This window comes from Thamnophis elegans, chromosome 7 (genome assembly GCF_009769535.1).
Source record: "Thamnophis elegans isolate rThaEle1 chromosome 7, rThaEle1.pri, whole genome shotgun sequence".
Taxonomy (NCBI): Eukaryota; Metazoa; Chordata; class Lepidosauria; order Squamata; family Colubridae; genus Thamnophis; species Thamnophis elegans.
In genome coordinates, this window is record NC_045547.1 from 18,393,787 (window position 1) to 18,411,423 (window position 17,637).

Below are 17,637 nucleotides of genomic sequence, written 5' to 3' on the forward strand. Positions count from 1 at the left end.
ATATTTTAACAACGTACTAAAACAGAGGTTCGACTTTCTTATTATTATTATTCTGTCCTCTGAGATGTACACACGAGGTAGAAAATAAGAAAAAGAAAAAACGTGTCCAAAAAGTCCTTTTTCAAAAGCCAACTGGACATTGTTTTTCTTGAAGATGTTTCGCTTCCCATCCAAGAAACTTCTTCAGTTCTTTGGCTTCTCCAGTCAGAACCGAGGAAGCTTCTTGGATGAGAAGTGAAACGCCTTCAAGAAAAAACAAACAGAAGTCCAGTTGCCTTTTGAAAAAGCACCTTTGGGACAACTACGGACAACTGAAAATCTGCACAGACATTCAGGGGAAAAAATGTTTAGCAGATCAACGCACTAGGCGCTACTCTCTTGTTTGTTGCAGGATTGCCTCTGGGTGCTACAAATGCCTCCCTGGGATGAAACAGGACATTGCGGGAGATTAATTTGCTGGAAAAAGGAGTGGTTCTATGACTTTCCTTGAGTCCCAGAACAATCACTTTGCGGGATCCAAATGAGTGCCTGGCCCCACAAAGTGTCTAATAGGCTGATACGGGGTCACTGAGACCTCCAACATCCTCTGTCCAATCTTCAAACTCAGAAACCAAGGATGTGATATTTCAAATTTCAGCCAGCTGGGAATGACTGTTTTGTCCTTCAAGCGGTTATCTTGCCCTTCTTCCCACACAGAGAGCTCTTAATCTGCCAAGTATTTGTAAGGGGGCTTCATCCATCCTACAGACTTCCAAGCTATAATTAGCTGGAAGCAAACCCTCTCTACGTTCAGCAACAGACGGATTTCTCTCGGGGACCTTTGCCAAACGGGCTCCATGCGCTCCTATATTCAGCATTTCTCCCCTTGCATAGCCCCAACCCCCAGCATTAGGCAAAGCTATTTGCAACGAGAATTGCGGCACCTCTTACCCAAAACAGTTCTGGAAGTCCTTTTCGTATCTCTTGCTGTCCGTGAAACGGGAGCTTGAAGACTTGGCCCTGCAGATACAGCAACCCTCCAAACTGCGATACATCTTCGGTTTGTGAAAGCCAAACATCGTTCCGTCCCTCCGTTAGTCTGCAGGGGTAAACAGGGAGGGAGGGGAAGGCTGAGCTGAAATCAAACAAAAAGGAGAAGAAAAAACAAGGTGGACACCGTGAAAAGATGAAGGAGAAATCTCCTCCAGTTGTGGTTCTTCTGCCAACTGACACTCTGCATTGCAATAATAATAAAAAAATGCTCTGCAAGTGCTCTAAATTAAGCACTACCGCGACCGCCCGTCCATAAAGGCAGAAGTCTCAAATCCATCTTCATCGCTATGGATCACAGTGGCAGCTTTTTTCCGCCCTTCCTCTCAAGGCAAAGGATGTTACAGGAAATGCAATGAGACATGTAACAAGGTGACCTAAGAGACGAGATGGGATGCCAAAAGCAAAATGAGAAACAACCACACCTGCCTTGTGGAAGGGGACTGATCTATCTGCCAGGCTTAAAACAAGCAGGGAGTGGATGATGGGCAAGGGGTTTACAATCACATCTATTCTGGAGGGGAGAGAGGCGAGGAGGTTTTCTCTGCCATGAACGGTCACACAAAACAAGGAAAGCGTTGTGACTTCAGCACTAGGTTGCTTCCTCCACATGGGTGATGTGATAACCCAAAACTGTCACCGTTCCATCATATCGACTTCTGGGGACTATTTGCCCACATTCTTTCTACTTGCAAGAAACAAAATAAAAATGTAACTGAAGAGGAAAGTCTTAAGAAATTATTAGCCTTACCAGGTAAGGCAGAAGGGAGACGCAACCAGATAAGCTAATTCTATTTGGTTCACCCACAAAACCGCGCCCGACTAAACCGCGTCGCTGACGTCATCAACAGGGCGACAACAGCACGCTGTAAACCCTAAACCTAAAATTAACCCCTAAACCTAAACCTAACCCCCTAAACCTAATCCTAAACCTAACCCATAACCTAACCCTAACCCTTAACCTAACCCTTAACCTAACCCTAACCCTTACCTTAAGTTGAATCGGCTTGCTTTCAAAGCGCTATTTAAAGTGCCCTTCTTTCTCCGCGCTGGCTGTTGTTGCCCTGTTGATGACATCAGCGACGCGGTTTAATCGGGCGCGGTTTAGTCGAGCGCGGTTTTGACGGGTCACGATTCTATTTTATTTTATTGTAAAGCTACATTAACAGAATCTTGCAAGTTTGAAAGCACAATTCTTCTATTTTCTCCTTTACAGCTCAGAAAACTAGGAAGTCTCTTCTGCTACCCACTATTTAGCTATGGGTTATGTTTTTTTCTTACTTGATGCAGGGGGGGGGGGGACTGAAATTTTTTGCAACCGGTTCTCTGCCCGGTTGCTGGGGGAGGGGGCTACTTGGTTTCCTCCATGGTGCGGGTGGGGGTGCGTTTTCACCCTCCCCAGGCTCTGGAGGCCAGAAATGGGCCCATTTCCGTATTTCCAGGAGGCCCATTTTTCACCCTCCCAGAGCCTCTGCATGGGCCCTGCACTTACCTGGCATCCAAAACAGGTCGCATGGAGACTCCTGGGAGGGGGAGGGTGGTGTAGTGACGCCAAACAGTCCTTGGAACTACCAGTTCGGCGAACCAGATGTAAAATTAACATCCATTTCGCCCAAACTGGTCCAAACCAGCTGAATCCTACCCCTGATTTGATGGTTCCCTATGCACCGTCTCTTTGCTCTGTCCCCTAATAAGGTCTTTCCCAAGTACCATTACAGAAATCATGTTTCCAGTAATAGTAACCGGGTTTTGGTTTAACAGCTGGTGCTTTATTTTAGATAGTTAGTCCTGTCAGGACATGATTTGACTAAGCCATCAGGTTAGAAATCAAGAGATGGTGAATTCAAGTCAAGAATAAATTTGGGCCAGTCACTTTCTCTCAGGCCAACTCACCTCACAGAGGGTTGTAATTGTGGGGAACAATAGGAGGAGGGAAGTGTGTTGGATAGATTTGCTGTTTTTGAATTATTTGTGAAAATAATAAAGGAGGGATATAAATAAATAAAGTCAGGAAGTTAAACCATACATCAAAATAATAAACAATACATGCAACAATACTGAAAGAACGGTATTTTTGATAAGAGTAAATGAGACACTTCAAACATCTCATCTTCCACCTACAAGCTTTTTCCAGATTTTGGATTGTTCCATGGCACAAGGGTTTATATACACATCAGAGGTGGCTGCTGTTGTTAAAAAGCCCCTAGACCAGTGGTTCTCAACCTTCCCAATGCCGCGACCCTTTAATACAGTTCCTCATGTTGTGGTGACCCCCAACCATAAAACTGGTGTCTTGGTTCCTAAGACCATCGGAAATATGTGTTTTCCGATGGTCTTAGGCGACCTCTGTGAAAGGATCGTTCGACCCCCCAAAGGGGTCCCGAGCCACAGGTTGAGAACCACTGCCCTATAGCTTTCTAAATGCTGAGTGGGTATTAAGAATTAAGATGGTCCCCACCCACTAAGTTGCAATCAGGAAGAGATTATGATACAGTACAGGGAGGAAAGATCCATTGGAGCAAGTTCATGAGCCAGTCCAGTGGTGGGTTCTGTATCTTTGACTTAACGGCCACAATTGAGCCCAAAATTTCCTTTGCTAAGCAAGTACGTTTTGTCCCATTTTACAACCTTTCTTGATACAGTTGTTAAACTAGTCAGTTGTTAATAGCAATAGCACTTTAGACTTATATACCGCTTCGTAGTACTTTTACAGCCTCTCTAAGCATTTTACAGAGTCAGCACATTGCCCGCAAACAATCGGGGTCCTCATTTGACCCACCTCGGAAGGATGGAAGGCTGAGTCCACCTTGGGCCTGGTGAGATTTGCCAAACTGCAGCTAGCAGACAGCTGAAGTAGCCCGCAGTGCTGCATTCTGACCACTGAGCCACCTTGGCTAACATGGTTACGTGGTTGTTAAGTGACTCTGGCTTCCCCACTGACTTTGCCAGAAGATCACCAAAGCTGATCACATGGCCCTGGCACACTGCAGCCCACATAAATAGGATTCAATTGCCAAATGTCTGAATTTTGATCACATAACCACGCAGATGTGCAACAAGTGTCATAAGTGTGAATAATGATTTTAAGTCACTTTTTTTCAGTGCCATTGTAACTTTGAAAAGTCACTAAACCAATGGTTGCAAGTTAAGGACTACCTCTAGCTAGGAAGCGGGGGGAGAGATATTTCTTATAATTCTCCCACCCACAGAGAGCAACTTTCATTGTGCAGCTGCTGGCTTTCTTCATTAAGAGTTTCTTCCTAGTACTTGCCATAAAACCAGCTTATCAAGAGCTGCGTCCTTGAATCATTGCCTGCAAGGTTTCTACTTTCAGAATCGGTTGAGGCCAAGTCTGTCTAACTTCCAAGAGACAAGGAGTAAGTAGTGCCTTCTGTCCCACTGGCCATGTAGGAGTGAGTTGCTAACAATAACACAGGCAGAAAGAATCTCCAAACAGGATGCGTCCCAGCCTGGTAAAAGATCTTGTTTTCACCCACTTGTCTTGCTTCAACCTTTTCTCCAATTTCTTCTCATACTTCAGCTTTTTCCAACGGATACATTTTAAAGCAGCCGTCATTGTATTTTATGGGTGAATTACACTGGATGGGAGACATTCTTACCTTCTACTTCAGGCCTCCCAACTGCTGTTTTTTGAAAAGCCACACATTTCATAAAAGCTGCCATTCCTCCACATCTATTCTACCTTCCCAGTTATAACAGCAGAAGCACTTATGGTATCAATGAGCAGCTCTATTCAGGGGCAGGCTTCAAAATTTTTAGCAACGGGTTCTCTGCCCGGTTACTGGGTGGGCGTGGCCTAGTCAGCCTTCTGCACCACGGCGGGGGGGGGGGGGTTCACCCTCTCTGGGCTCCGGAGGCTCCCTGGAGGCCCATTTCCAGCCTTCTGGAGGTTCCAAGAGGCCCATTTTTTGCCCTCCCTGAGCCTCTGTGTGGGCCTTTACCCGGCATCCAAAATGGGCCGCGTGGAGACTCCTGGGAGGAATGGGCGGGTGGGGCCAGCCAGGCGTGGGATTTGGGGGTTCGCCGAACCACGCAGAATCTTTGCTAGAGGATCACCCGAACAAACCTGGAGCAGTTCACCCCTGGCTCTATTGTTCAGTGGCGTACTTCGTTCAAAAAGAGCATGAACGCAGTAAAAAACTTACTTTCCCTAAGTCAACAACACTGAGTTTAGAGATGGAAGCTGAAAAAATGAACGAAACATAAAGGCTTCATTTGGTTATAAATCAGTATTTGACTGAAATTGTCACTTCCTCTTTTTATTCTTTTCTTATTTATTCCCTTTTTATTTATTCATTAATTCAAGAAAAAACTAAAAATTCTGAATACAACTTGAGAAGCTACAAATTTGGCAAATGATCAACACCCGTGATGGCGAACCTATGGCACATGTGGCACACAGAGTCCTTTCTGCGGGCACGCAAGCCCCCACCCCAGCTCAGCTCCACCATGCATGTAACACCTCCTGCTGGCCAGCTGGTGTTTGGGTTTCTGCTGCTCATGTGTGGGGCACATGCAGGAGATGTGCATGCATGCATAGGCATGTGCATTCGTAGGGGCACATGGGAGGGTCATGTGCATGTGTGGAGTGCATGTCATGGTTGCGCATAAATGTACAGGGGCGCACCCAAGGGGAGTCACATGAGGGGGGAGTCACACATGCATTGCATTATGGGTGTGCATGCATGCACACTTTTGGCGCTCGGGACTGAAAAGGTTATCCATCACTGATCTACACAAAAGAATTATTATCAGTGAGGGAATAAAACAAAACCATTGGGAAAATTACTTGTCAAATTCCATGATAACACCCCAACTTTCTATACAATTTTGCAGCCATCACTGATGCATTGAAAGATAGAATACTACTGAGTTTAAAGTTATAAAACCTATAAAATTATCATGCCGCACCAGAAAGAACCCTTTCTTCTTTAAGAAACAATGGAGGTGGGAAGTTGTGATTGTTTGTAATGCTTTGGGGGATCAGGAAAAGACTACAACAGTAATCGTAGCCCTGGTGAATTCCAGTTCTATCAAGCACAAGACAGAGAAAGAGAAAGGAAACGTAGCAACAGATAATGAAAAGGTGAAGGAGATTTCTCAACATCTGCTCCCCAAATACCTCGACCCCTGGCTAAAGTTCTATTACTTTGCTTTAACGGCTGATGTATTTACACAACATGTCCCTGAGCTGAGATTCATAAGCAAAAACAGAAACCAAAACCCGTATTCTAAGAGAGTCTAAAGCAGATGTCTGATACCACAGTTTTGTTGTTGGGGGAATTAAAGACCCATGTGCCTTTTGCGGAAATAGAGTAAATAAACTATAAGACAGACATTTCTCAGAAAGTTCTCTGAAAACATTTTTTTGATGTCAGAATTATTTGGTGCAAATTCCTCCTGCCAAACAAGAGGAAGAATTTAGTAGCAGAGTTCACTCTTTAAATGGTAGAAAATAAGGAAGATGATGGCCAATCTCAATCAAGGTAAGTTTTATTCTTTCTTGGTTAAGTACAGGTAGTCCTTGACTTATGAACACAATAAAGGTAAAGGTTCCCCTTGCACCTATGTGCTAGTCGTTCTGGACTCTAGGGGGCGGTGCTCATCTCATTTTCAAAGCCGAAGAGCCAGCGCTCTCCAAAGACGTCTCTGTGGTCATGTGGCTGCCATGACTAAATGCCAAAGGCGCACAGAATGCTGTTACCTTCCCACCAAAAGTGGTCCCTATTTTTCCACTTGTATTTTTACACACTTTCAAACTGCTAGGTTGGCAGAAGCTGGGACAAGTAACGGGAGTTCACTAGGCATTTGAATCACCGAACTGCCGACCTTTCTGATCAACAAGCTTAGCGTCTTAGCCTCTGAGCCACCGCATCCTAGAAACACAACTGAGCCCCCAATTCCTGTTGCTGTGAGACACTTGTTAAGGGAGTTGTACAACTTTTTGCCAGATGTTAAGTGAATCATGTGGTCCTTAAATGAATCAGGCTTGCCCCATAGACTTTGCTTGTCAGAAGCTGGCTGGGAAGGTTACAGTTGGTAACCCCTTGACAGTGTAACCGTCACAAATACATTGCAGTTGCCAAACGCCTGAATTTTGATCATGTGATCATGGAGATGCTACAACAGTCGTAAGTCACTTTTTTCAGTGCTGCTGGAATGTTGAATGGTCACTAAACGAATGGCTGTAAGACAAGGACTATATATATGCTCACTCGTTTTAGCAAAATTATAAGGCAGAATGAGCTCTGTGTACATAGCAAAGAGAGCATTAGTGGATTGTAACTGCCCAGAAAATTATCCCATAATGCGTTGTAGGAATGCAACAATAAACAAATAATTGCAGCATGCTGGCATGCTGAAGAAGCCCCATAAATACAAAAAATATCAGGCAAGTAGAATAATAAATTGTGCTGGATACCACTAGCTATGCTGACTACTAGGATTCTAACCAGGTTATGCCACAGCCCGGTAACTTTGTTAATTGTGGTCTTAAAACATCTGAAAGGTGCCATGTTGGGGAAAAACATGTGAGAGGTAAAGTTATATAAGATTATAACATTTTATTTGCAATTTAGCAAGTTGTAGAACTTTGCTTTCACAGGTAATCCTCACTTACCAACCACGATTCGGACTGTGAAAACTATTGCTGAGCAATGCAATCATAAAATCAAATGACCACACCCAACCTATAGTGGCAGTTCCCATTGCAGTCATTAAGCAAATCACCAGTTTATTAAACACAACATCACATGACTCCGATTTGCAACTTCCTGCTGGCTTCCCCATTGTCAATGCTTGTTGGAAGGCTGCTGTGAAAATTGCACACCACACGGACCAGGAACACTGCAACCATTATAAATACATGCTGTTTGCCAAGCACTCAATTTTAATCACACTACTGAGGGGATGCTGCAAAGGTCATAAGCGCAGGAACAGGTCATAAATCACTTTATAGCTTCAAACAGTCATTAAACAAATGGTTGTAAGTTGAGGACTGCCTGTATTTATTGTAAGAGCCGAGATGGCGCAGTGGTTAGAGTGCAGTACTGCAGGCTACTTCAGCTGTCTGTTAGCTGCAGTTCGGCAGTTCAAATCTCACCAGCTCAAGGTTGACTCAACGTTCCATCTTTCCAAGGTGGGTCAAATGACCCAGATTGTTGGGGGGCAATATGCTGACTCTATAAACTGCTTAGAGAGGGCGGCAAAAGCATCATGAAGCGGTATATAAGTCTAAGTGCTATTACTATTTATATTTTAAAAAAATTAGTGACACTTTCAGCTCATGGCACCATCATACATGATGTTGGGGATTCAAAAATAACAACAATAAGAAAAAATAATGTATGTCTAATATTAAAAAGACAATATCTCAAGAGTTCTCATGCAAAATTTGGCAATGTCACAACATTTGGGTAACTTTTAATTAATAATGATGATGATAAAGATATCAACCTTGTTATTTTCTTAGGTTTAATTCTTTTACCTGAGATTTTTGCACATACAACCTCTCTAAATCTTTTTTGTTTTTGCATCTACTTTCCTAGACATATTAAACATAAGATAGGCAGTGCAGTCCTCAATATTCTAGACAGCAACTGAGAAACTCTTTAAAGAGAAACATTTACCATCCTTCCTAACTTGAAAGCAGGGCCAGCCTCCTGTTGAAGCTTTCATTTTCATGATGAGGATTAAGCAGACTTCTGTTTCAAGAAAAAGGAGGATTTTCTTCAAAATCTGTTCAATTGTTTGTAATGAAAAGCAAGTAGAACATCAATACTAAATATACGCTTGACTTACAAGATTACTTTTAATAACCCAAATTGCCTGTAATGGAATGAGTGGATGACCTTGGGGGGGGGGGTGGACAAGGGGAAGAGATGCTACCTAGGAAACAATCAGACAAGAGAGGCAGGAGCCTCCCAGGGGCTTAAAGGTCAGAGAAAGAAACTCAAGAAGGATGCACCCTAATTGATCAAGCAGTTGAAAGTGGCAGAGGTAAGTTTGCAAGATTCAGTTAATGTAGCCTTACAATAAAGTAGAATTAACTGTCTAGCTCTGCTTCCTGTCTGGTTTACCTGGGAGGGCTGACAGGAGCTTAAAATTCTCTTGCCGGGCTAGCTTAAAATCCTCCACCATTAACAGCAGCCCAATGTGGCAGATCATTTACATTTTACTGAATGAAGTGATACTAATTCAGCTTTGCTGAGTCTGGATTTTAAAGTGATATTAAAGCAAAAAAGAAAAGAAAAAAACCTGAAAGGGCAGAATGTGATGGCTGATTTCCTGCCGTTTGAACTGAGGAAATGTTACATAAAAGTCCTAAAGTAAGCATTCCTTTCCCTCACCTCAAATAATGTGCTTTTCTTAGCCATAAGAATCTATCCGCCTTTGGCATGCAGAAAAGGCACATTCTCATCTTTGTATTTTCAATTCTCCACAATACATCTCTGGCAGGGGTGGTATTCACTTACCTTCCCTACTGGTTCGCAAATGTGAGCACCCACCTCCGTGCATGCACTCAGCCACATATGTGCTTTTGGTGAAAAAAGAGCTTAAATGGGATGCCATAGAGCCGGGGTGGGTGGGCGGGGCCACCTGCAATTTCCATTACCGGTTCAGGCAAACCAGTCCAAACTGGGAGAATACCACCTCTGATCTCTGGGAGTCTAGTTGTGATAGAAATATCCAGATGTGAAAACACATGGGAGCTTTTATAAAGAGTAACCACAGGTGGACAAACTTGTACCCCAAAAGAACTCATCAATATTTTAACTAGCCCTCCCCTCCCAAATTTCCACAGCTGAAAAGGATGCATTTTCATTGCACTGTTAAAATTATGTTAAATCACACACACATGCACACACATAGCATGTAAACTCAATATTTCGTCCACAGACTGCAAAGTGCTTCATGTCATAATAGTCAGAAACTGTTTCTGCCATTACAAAGATGGCAGTAGATTGCAGTTTGTTTATTCTTCTTTTATCCCAAAGCGAGATAGGATCAAGTGCAAACTCTACCCTCCTGGATTTTAAAATGTACAAAAGAATAAACCAGCAGGGCATTTTCAATTAATCTCACAGAGCAGCCTTTTAACTCAGGAATTTACTCCCTCCCTTGCAGGAGTTTTCAGACCACAGAGCAGGCTTCCCATCTCACCAACAATTCTTGATAGGCGGGAGGCTTTGAAGACAAAACACTGTCCCCCTCTTTGACTGTATCTAATCCAAGGGATCCCTGAGAATACTGAACAGAGTGGGACTTACTTCTAACTCAATGGGCCTGTTCAGGGTTTCTCTCTTAGATGAGTTCAGCATTGTTGTATGTGAAAAGAATTCAGTTCCCACAGTATGGATGAGAGCAATTCCTGTATTTTTAGCTTAAAGGGGGTCATGTTTATAGCAAAATACCCCTTCTCACTTCACCCCTTGTAAACTATGGCAAAATTTTGTAAAGGCATTCATTTTCAGTCCAGGGACAAAAGATACCAAAGAAAAATTCTTTCCATCACTGGAATAGATGTTCTGTCAAAGGAACTGGAAATAACAGCATGTTAGTGCACTGTGTGTATACTCACATTCCTTTTTCACACCTGAAAAGTTGTGGTACTCAAGTGGAATTTTACGTGTCAGACCATAAGATGTCAGTATGCATCTTACATGCATCAATGGTACATCAATTCCATAAGCAATAAAATGGTGGTCCGAAACTTCCAGATACTGTATAAAAACTATCATCCTCATGAAAAGGATTGTAAAACGGAATCCAGGAGGACGTTATACATATAGGAGGAACAAAGATTTTGTTCTGCAGGCTACTTCTGCCAGCAGTTTGGCAGATCAAATCTCACCAGGCTCAAGGTTGACTCAGCCTTCCATCCTTCCGAGGTGGGTAAAATGAGGACCCAGATTGTTGGGGGCAATAGGCTGACTCTGTAAACTGCTTAGAGAGGGCTGTAAAGGACTGTGAAGAGGTATTTAAGTAAGTGCTATTGCTATTTTAACTGGAAAAGATATTCACGTTATGATAGAATTATGGAACTTGTGGTCTAGGGACCAATACTGTCTATCTGTGATGTTTTAAATTGGAGTTGAAGTCCACAAGTCTTAAAGTTGCCAAGGCTGGAACACCTCTGATTTAGATGCAACTCTGCAGTTTCAAGCAGGATGGTATATCTTTCTCAGCCCTATAAGAGATGCCAAGATTGAATCTGACACTTCCCATGTGTAACCCATGTGTTCCCTTGCCATAGTTTTCACCAGTAAGGTACATTCAAGACCATAAAATCCAGAATGCTTTTGTTCAAACTCCTCTGTACATTTAAGTATATGTTAGACACTGGAATTCTAGTAAAATATTAATAATTCAAAGCCAAAGCAGGCTTAATATTTTCATGAAAAATGGAAACTATTGTAGTACCACAAAAAACTATACTAAAAACATTACCGAGTTGTGCGTTTGGCACTCATGTTGTATTGCAAAGACCATCAACCTTCATTATAATTTCTCTACCAAGAAAAACTGCCTGGGTGATCTACTAGCAAGCTACTATCTCTTTGCCTTGGAATTCACAACAGTGCATTCTTTCTTCTCAAGGTTGTTGCTATTAGAATTCAGGCACCAAAAGATAATTTGTTTCTTAAAAGTTGCTATGGAAAAAAGATTGATGAATCAATCACTAAACCTCCCTGGATTCCCTGATTTTGTTAGCAAACTTTTGTATTTGTGACCAAAAAAAGGCATTTGCAATTACTGGGGAAAGATTTTTATACTCAAATTTATATTATTCTTGTTGTTCATATAATGGTGGAAGGAAGGAAGGAAGGAAGGAAGGAAGGAAGGAAGGAAAGAAGGAAAGAGGGAAGGAAGGATGGATTGATTCCCGGCTTTAAAATATTTTTTATAATTTGGTATGTGAGGTGCAGAAGTAAAAAAGGCAGAATTTCAGCAGATGTGATTATGTTTCCTCAGAACTGAGGACTTCATGTATGAATGCTTTGAATTCAATGCGTGCTATTTTTATGTTATAATACATATGGCAGTAACCAATGGCAATACCCAACAAGATCAAAGATATTTTAGTAATAAGCTGCTGTTGCATCGATGTGCATGCAGGAATGCTGAACAAAATGGGATAAGGTTTTGACTTCAAAAACACCAGCCAATCAATGTGGAACACCCACATTATTGAGATGGGAAAAATGTATTTGCAATGCCCTGTTTCAGAAGTTCTCAACCTTCTTTGCCTTTAATATGCATCACTGCCCTTAAGGGATAGGAGAAATTATAAATTCAAAATGACTGAAGTGGAAAGGCATTTCCAAGCAAGGAAGCAATAAAAAACAGTATCTGCAATTGAGAGAAAGGCCACACCAGGGCATACAAGCAGGCTGTGCCTCAAACAAAGACCACCCATCTGTGTCCACCTCGGCCAAAGCTGACCTACTTTTCAAAACAGACCCCAGCGCATCAAGGAAAAATCAGAGGCTTCCATCCTGCAGCCCCAGGAAAGGCCAACTCACAAAGCATCAGGAACTGTATTCATCAAGATCTGCATTACCAAATCTTTTTTAAAAGGAGGCAAAACTCAGAAAATATTAAGAACTACCATAAGTTGCAATACAGGAATGATACTCCTCTCCGCTCTTTTACCCGGCCTAATCAATCACTGCCACAAAGTTTCAGGATGGACACCCAGAACTTTATGGTTGCTTCAGGCATGATTTGATTAACAACAACAAAATGATGGGGTTGGGAGAGAACTGCAGAAGTAAAAACAAGGAAGCTGAAAAGCCTCTCGTAATCCTCTCTTGCCAGGAGCAATAGCAATAGCACTTAGACTTATATACCGCTTCACAGTGCTTTTACAGCCCTCTCTAAGCAGTTTAGAGTCAATGTATTGCCCCCAATCTGCACAGCATGTCCAATGTTGAAGTTTCCTATTTCTTTTTCAACCAGTTTCATGTTTGAATGCCAAATAATGGCAACACATTGCCTTGGTGGCTTCAAATGGATGCAACACATTTGTCTCCTAGACTGCACAAATGCTGTTGAGAGAGGAATAGCAGAATTGGAAGGGACTTTGGAGGTCTTCTAATCGAACCCCCTGCTCAAGCAGCAAACCCTACGTCATTTCAGCCAAATGGTTAATCAATCTCTTCTTAAAAACCTCCAGTGATGGAGCAACCACAACTTCCGAAGACAACCTTTTCCACTGATTAATTGTTCTAACTGACAAGAAGTTTGTCCTTATTTCTTAGGTTGGTTCACTCCTTGATTAGTTTCCATCCATTGCTCTTTTTTTTTGTCTTCAGGTGCTTTGGAGAATAACTTGACTCCCTCTTCTTTGTGGCAACCCCTGAGATATTAGAACACTGTTATGTTTCCCCATGTCCTTCTTTTCATGAAACTAGACATCTCCAATCTCTGCAACTATTCTTTGAATGCTTTAGCCTCCAAGTCCCCTCATCATCTTTGTTGCTCTTCTCTGCACTCTTTCTAGAGCAGTGGGTCTCAACCTTCCTAATGCCGCAAGCCCTTAATACAGTTCCTCACGTTGTGGTGACCCCCAACCATAAGATTATTTTGTGTTTTCCGTATTTTTTGGAAAATATGTGTTTTCCAATGGTCTTAGGCGATCCCTGTGAAAGGGTCGTTTGACCCCCAAAAGGGGTCCCCACCCACAGTTTGAGAACCACTGTTCTAGAGCCTCAACATCCTCTTTTTAAAGAGAGAGATGGATCCACTGCCACAAGTTTTTTTTGACAGTACATTTACACCCACCCCACCATTTTCGGTGATATTGTATCATCACGGGAAAGGGATCACCAGCACAAGGTGTAACTTACTTTGGACTGGATTGGGAAAAGAATGGGGGAGAGTCAAAGTCAGAATTCAGGCCCTCAGGTTTCCTTCCAGCGTGGGGAGGTGCCCATCTTTGTACAACCCAACTCTAGCCTGAGTTTAAGCGGCCCCCATTAAAACTCACTTGCATGGCTTTGCGGATAACAAGCTGAACCACCAAACTACGCCGACCGAGCAAAGAGGGGCACAAACAAGCCAAAATGCCCTTTTAGCCTAAGTCGGTTGTGCAAAAGGAAACCGTTCGCCCAGTTGCCCTTTCAAGTTTTGCTCCCGGGGTTTTGCCGCAGAACAAAAGGGATGGAAAAAGCGGGCTGCCCCGCCGCGTTCCCATTCATCTCGCTCCGCGGCAACTTCGCTAAAGACTTCACCCACCCACATCCCAATCGCAGCAACCCGGAGGTGTGTGGGGGGGAAGGGTTTATTGTGAAGAAGGATGGGTAGGTGGGCGCGCGGAGAGTTTAGTTGGCTGCTGGCGGGCGGGCGAGCGGTCTCCCGGTTAACCCAGAACTGGTTCCTCCTCATGGCTCTGCCCTGACGTAATTCAAACATGGCAAACAAGCTCCGACTTCAAACCGACTTCGACCAGACCTCCCATAAACAGGCGCACTAGGCGTGGAGCGCAGCGAAGAAAACCCGCCCGCCCGCCTCGCACGGGCCCCAAAGTTTTCCAAACAATTATCCCGCGTGGGCGCGTGCCCGCGCGCGCCTTGCCCACCGCTCCCTTCCCATCCGTCTGAGGCGCCCGCTTCCTGCTTCTCCGGGCACCTCTAAACACCGCCTCTTTATTCTCTTCTTCCCCTTCCCTGCAAGGCAACGTGACAACCTCCTTGCGACGGTGGGCACCGCCGCGAAAAGTTTTAACCTCCCAGAGAAAAAGTCCCTGAGGCGTCCGCGCTTCAAGCGCTAAGAAGGCGCGTCCGCAGCGCGCGGGACTCGCGCCCCCTCTTCCCCACCCCCACCGCCCGGCTTCGGCCCTGCTCTTCAGAGGGTCCATCATGTCAGAGGGGGGAAAGGGGCGCGGGGCATCGAGAACCGGCCCAGCTCGCCAAGCACGAGAGCCACATGCTCGTGGCAGCCCTTTGTTCGCCCACACCAGAAGGGTGGGGAAAGCGCAGTTCTTTTTTTTCACCTGAAAAGGAAGCACTCGCCTTTCCCGGGGAGGTTACTTTTTTGGGGCGGGTGAACAGAAGAGGCTTTGCACTGAGGAGGCTTTTTAATAAGAAAAGGCGAGATCCAAGTAGGATCTTGCAAAGACCGTCCGCGGGAGGAGTTCATTCTCCTCCCCGGTTGGGCTTTGAAGATGGCAAGCCTTTGCCTCGCCACCCCCCCCCTTCCCCCCAAATCGCTATCACCACCCCTCTCGGCTCCGGCGACCAATGAGACAAATCACGCAACAAGCTAAATCTTTGGAAATCTTTTTTTTTTTAAATAAGAATTTTACATCCTAAAAAGAAGGCGACGACCTGCTAAGAATATCAGGCTGCGCTGACCTACGAAGCCCACCCCCCATTTCAGAACCCCCAGGAGAGCTTCGGAAGATCCGGAGTGTAAAAAAAAACACAACGTAACGCCGCCTTCCTATCCCGACTGCTTATCACCCTCTCTGGGAGAAACGCAGTTTGACGCCCCCAACCCCGGGGGCTTCCCTTCGCTTCTCTGCCCCGCGTCACAACTCATTTGTCTTCAATCCCGTCTTACAGGTGTAATCTTTTCTTTCGAAGGTCCCGGGGAGAGCGTTCGAAATGGAACGTTGGGATCGGGATCGTTCCGAATTCGAACGTTCCGCTCCTGCTTGAGGAATCCCGAAGAGAAAATCCGTAACAAGTGTTGTGTGTCTCCCCTCCCTCCCCCCCCCAAGCCCCCTGTCCCGCTTTGCTTCTCCTAAGTCGCTAACGCCGCGTCCATAGTTGTAACGGACCACGCTGCTAGCCACCAATGCGCTCCCGAGTGAGCAAGCGGTGGCTGCCATCATTCCGATATTATTTTGCTCCCTGATGCACTCGGTTATGTTGCTCTTTAGTAAAAGAAAGATACGCAGGACCGCAGTTCCCGTGTCTTCCCCCTTTCCCTTATTTTTTAGAGCTTCTGTGAGATTTCGGAAATTTGTTTTTAAAAAGTTTACCGCCCATGAAAACTAATTGAACCCGGAGGACTCTAGTCACTCAATCACGGTGGAAACCGCTAACTCCATTAAAGCATTCTCTGTACAATTTACTTGAAAGCAAATCCTAATACGTGCAATGGAGTTTACTTCTGAAGTAAGGTGTACACAAGTGTACATAACACTCCCTTTAGGGTTGTACCCAGCAATCTGTTCTCCAAAGCACTTATTCTTCCAAACTGTTTTTCTCCGAGGGGGAAAAAAAGTCGTTGTCACTGGCCACATGTTCACAACAATGCACTCAACTCCTTCCTACTCCGATTCATCTTTTTCCGCAATGATGCGCGTTCAAACCTCCCACAAAGTACACATAAGGATACCTTCTATCAACCCTCCCATCTAAAAATAAAGCATTTTCCTAAGTCATCCGTCAGTTTTCCCGGAGATTAGCTTTTCAAAAACTGCATTTAAGCACGCGGGATGCAAAACTTGCCAGAATCCCTCATCAAGACCGCTCTTTTTCAACAAATGGCCAAGCCGAACCGACAAACGCCGAATTTCCTCACCTCCGACAAACCGATCGTGTGTGGTGTGCCGCGATTTGGTTCCCGGGTCCACGCTACGCCACTTTCCTTGTCTCTCTCCTGTGTCTGAAGAGAAAGCAAGATCTGGAATCATTGGTTTAACTTTTTTTTTTAGTCGGTATACGCATGCGCCGTTCCCACGGACTGAATTCTCAATCGAGCTATTTTGCATAAACGTACCATTGTCCTTTTAAGGGAGAAAAGGGCCGAGCGAAAAACCTGGGAGAGCAAAGCGGAGGGGAGGGTCTAGGCATTGTGACGTAGGCGACGTCAGGGACGGATGTAACGACTGGAGGAGGAGCGTTCGAGCAATTGGCGGGTAGAGTTGGGGCAAGGTCGCGTGGGCGATCGGTGGTGGCTGCTTTTGGGAGGTTTCGCGAGTGCGGCCCTGATTTGTTGCAGAGGAAGATCTAGCATTGTAAAGCGGGCAAGGCAGGACGAAGCTCCTCCTTGGATGCTCGTCTAGGTAAAGTTTTGGTGGGCGACCCTTTTTTAAATCCTGAATTGTAAACGCGTTGAGAAAAAAGGTCCAAGTGTTGCATGGAAAAAGCTAAACGAATACGAATTTGACTTGCTCTCTTGGTTGGAAGCAAATCTAGTTACACAAACATGTACATACAATCCTGTACAAAAAGTTTTAGGCAGTTGTGCAAAATAGAATACAATACAATAATGCTGGAAATTAAGAAGGCTTTCAGAAATAGAAGGGTTAATAAACGGAATTTTCTGACAGGACAATTAATCAGTGGTACAACTTGCCTCTAAATAGAAGTTGTGAATGCTCCAACACCGGAAGTTTTTAAGAAGAGATTAGATAACCATTTGTTTGAAATGGTATAGGTCAGTGTTTCTCAACCTTGGCAACTTGAAGATGTCCGGACTTCAACTCCCAGAATTCCCCAGCCAGCATCTGGCTGGGGAATTCTGGGAGTTGAAGTCCGGACATCTTCAAGTTGCCAAGGTTGAGAAACACTGGTATAGGTTCTCCTGCTTGAGCAAGGGATTGACTAGAAGACCTCCTAGGGTCCCTTCCAA

At 44.3% G+C, this 17,637-nt stretch overlaps 1 protein-coding gene across 2 annotated transcripts in view; it reads right to left on the minus strand.

The window, feature by feature from the left end:
* Positions 1-16,678, minus strand: part of SINHCAF (SIN3-HDAC complex associated factor) — a 30,538-nt gene extending 13,860 nt beyond the window's left edge. Inside the window, exons 1-2 of one of the 2 annotated variants that reach the window (XM_032220695.1) lie at positions 16,585-16,678; positions 931-1,078 (exon numbers count right to left, since the gene is read on the minus strand). In XM_032220695.1, the coding sequence (XP_032076586.1) occupies positions 931-1,058 (128 nt within the window). In that variant the 5' untranslated portion in view covers positions 1,059-1,078; positions 16,585-16,678. Of the gene's footprint in view, positions 1-930; positions 1,115-16,584 lie in introns of both variants that reach the window. The other variant, XM_032220694.1, reaches the window with a different exon arrangement.
* Between the last annotated feature and the right edge of the window lie 959 nt (positions 16,679-17,637).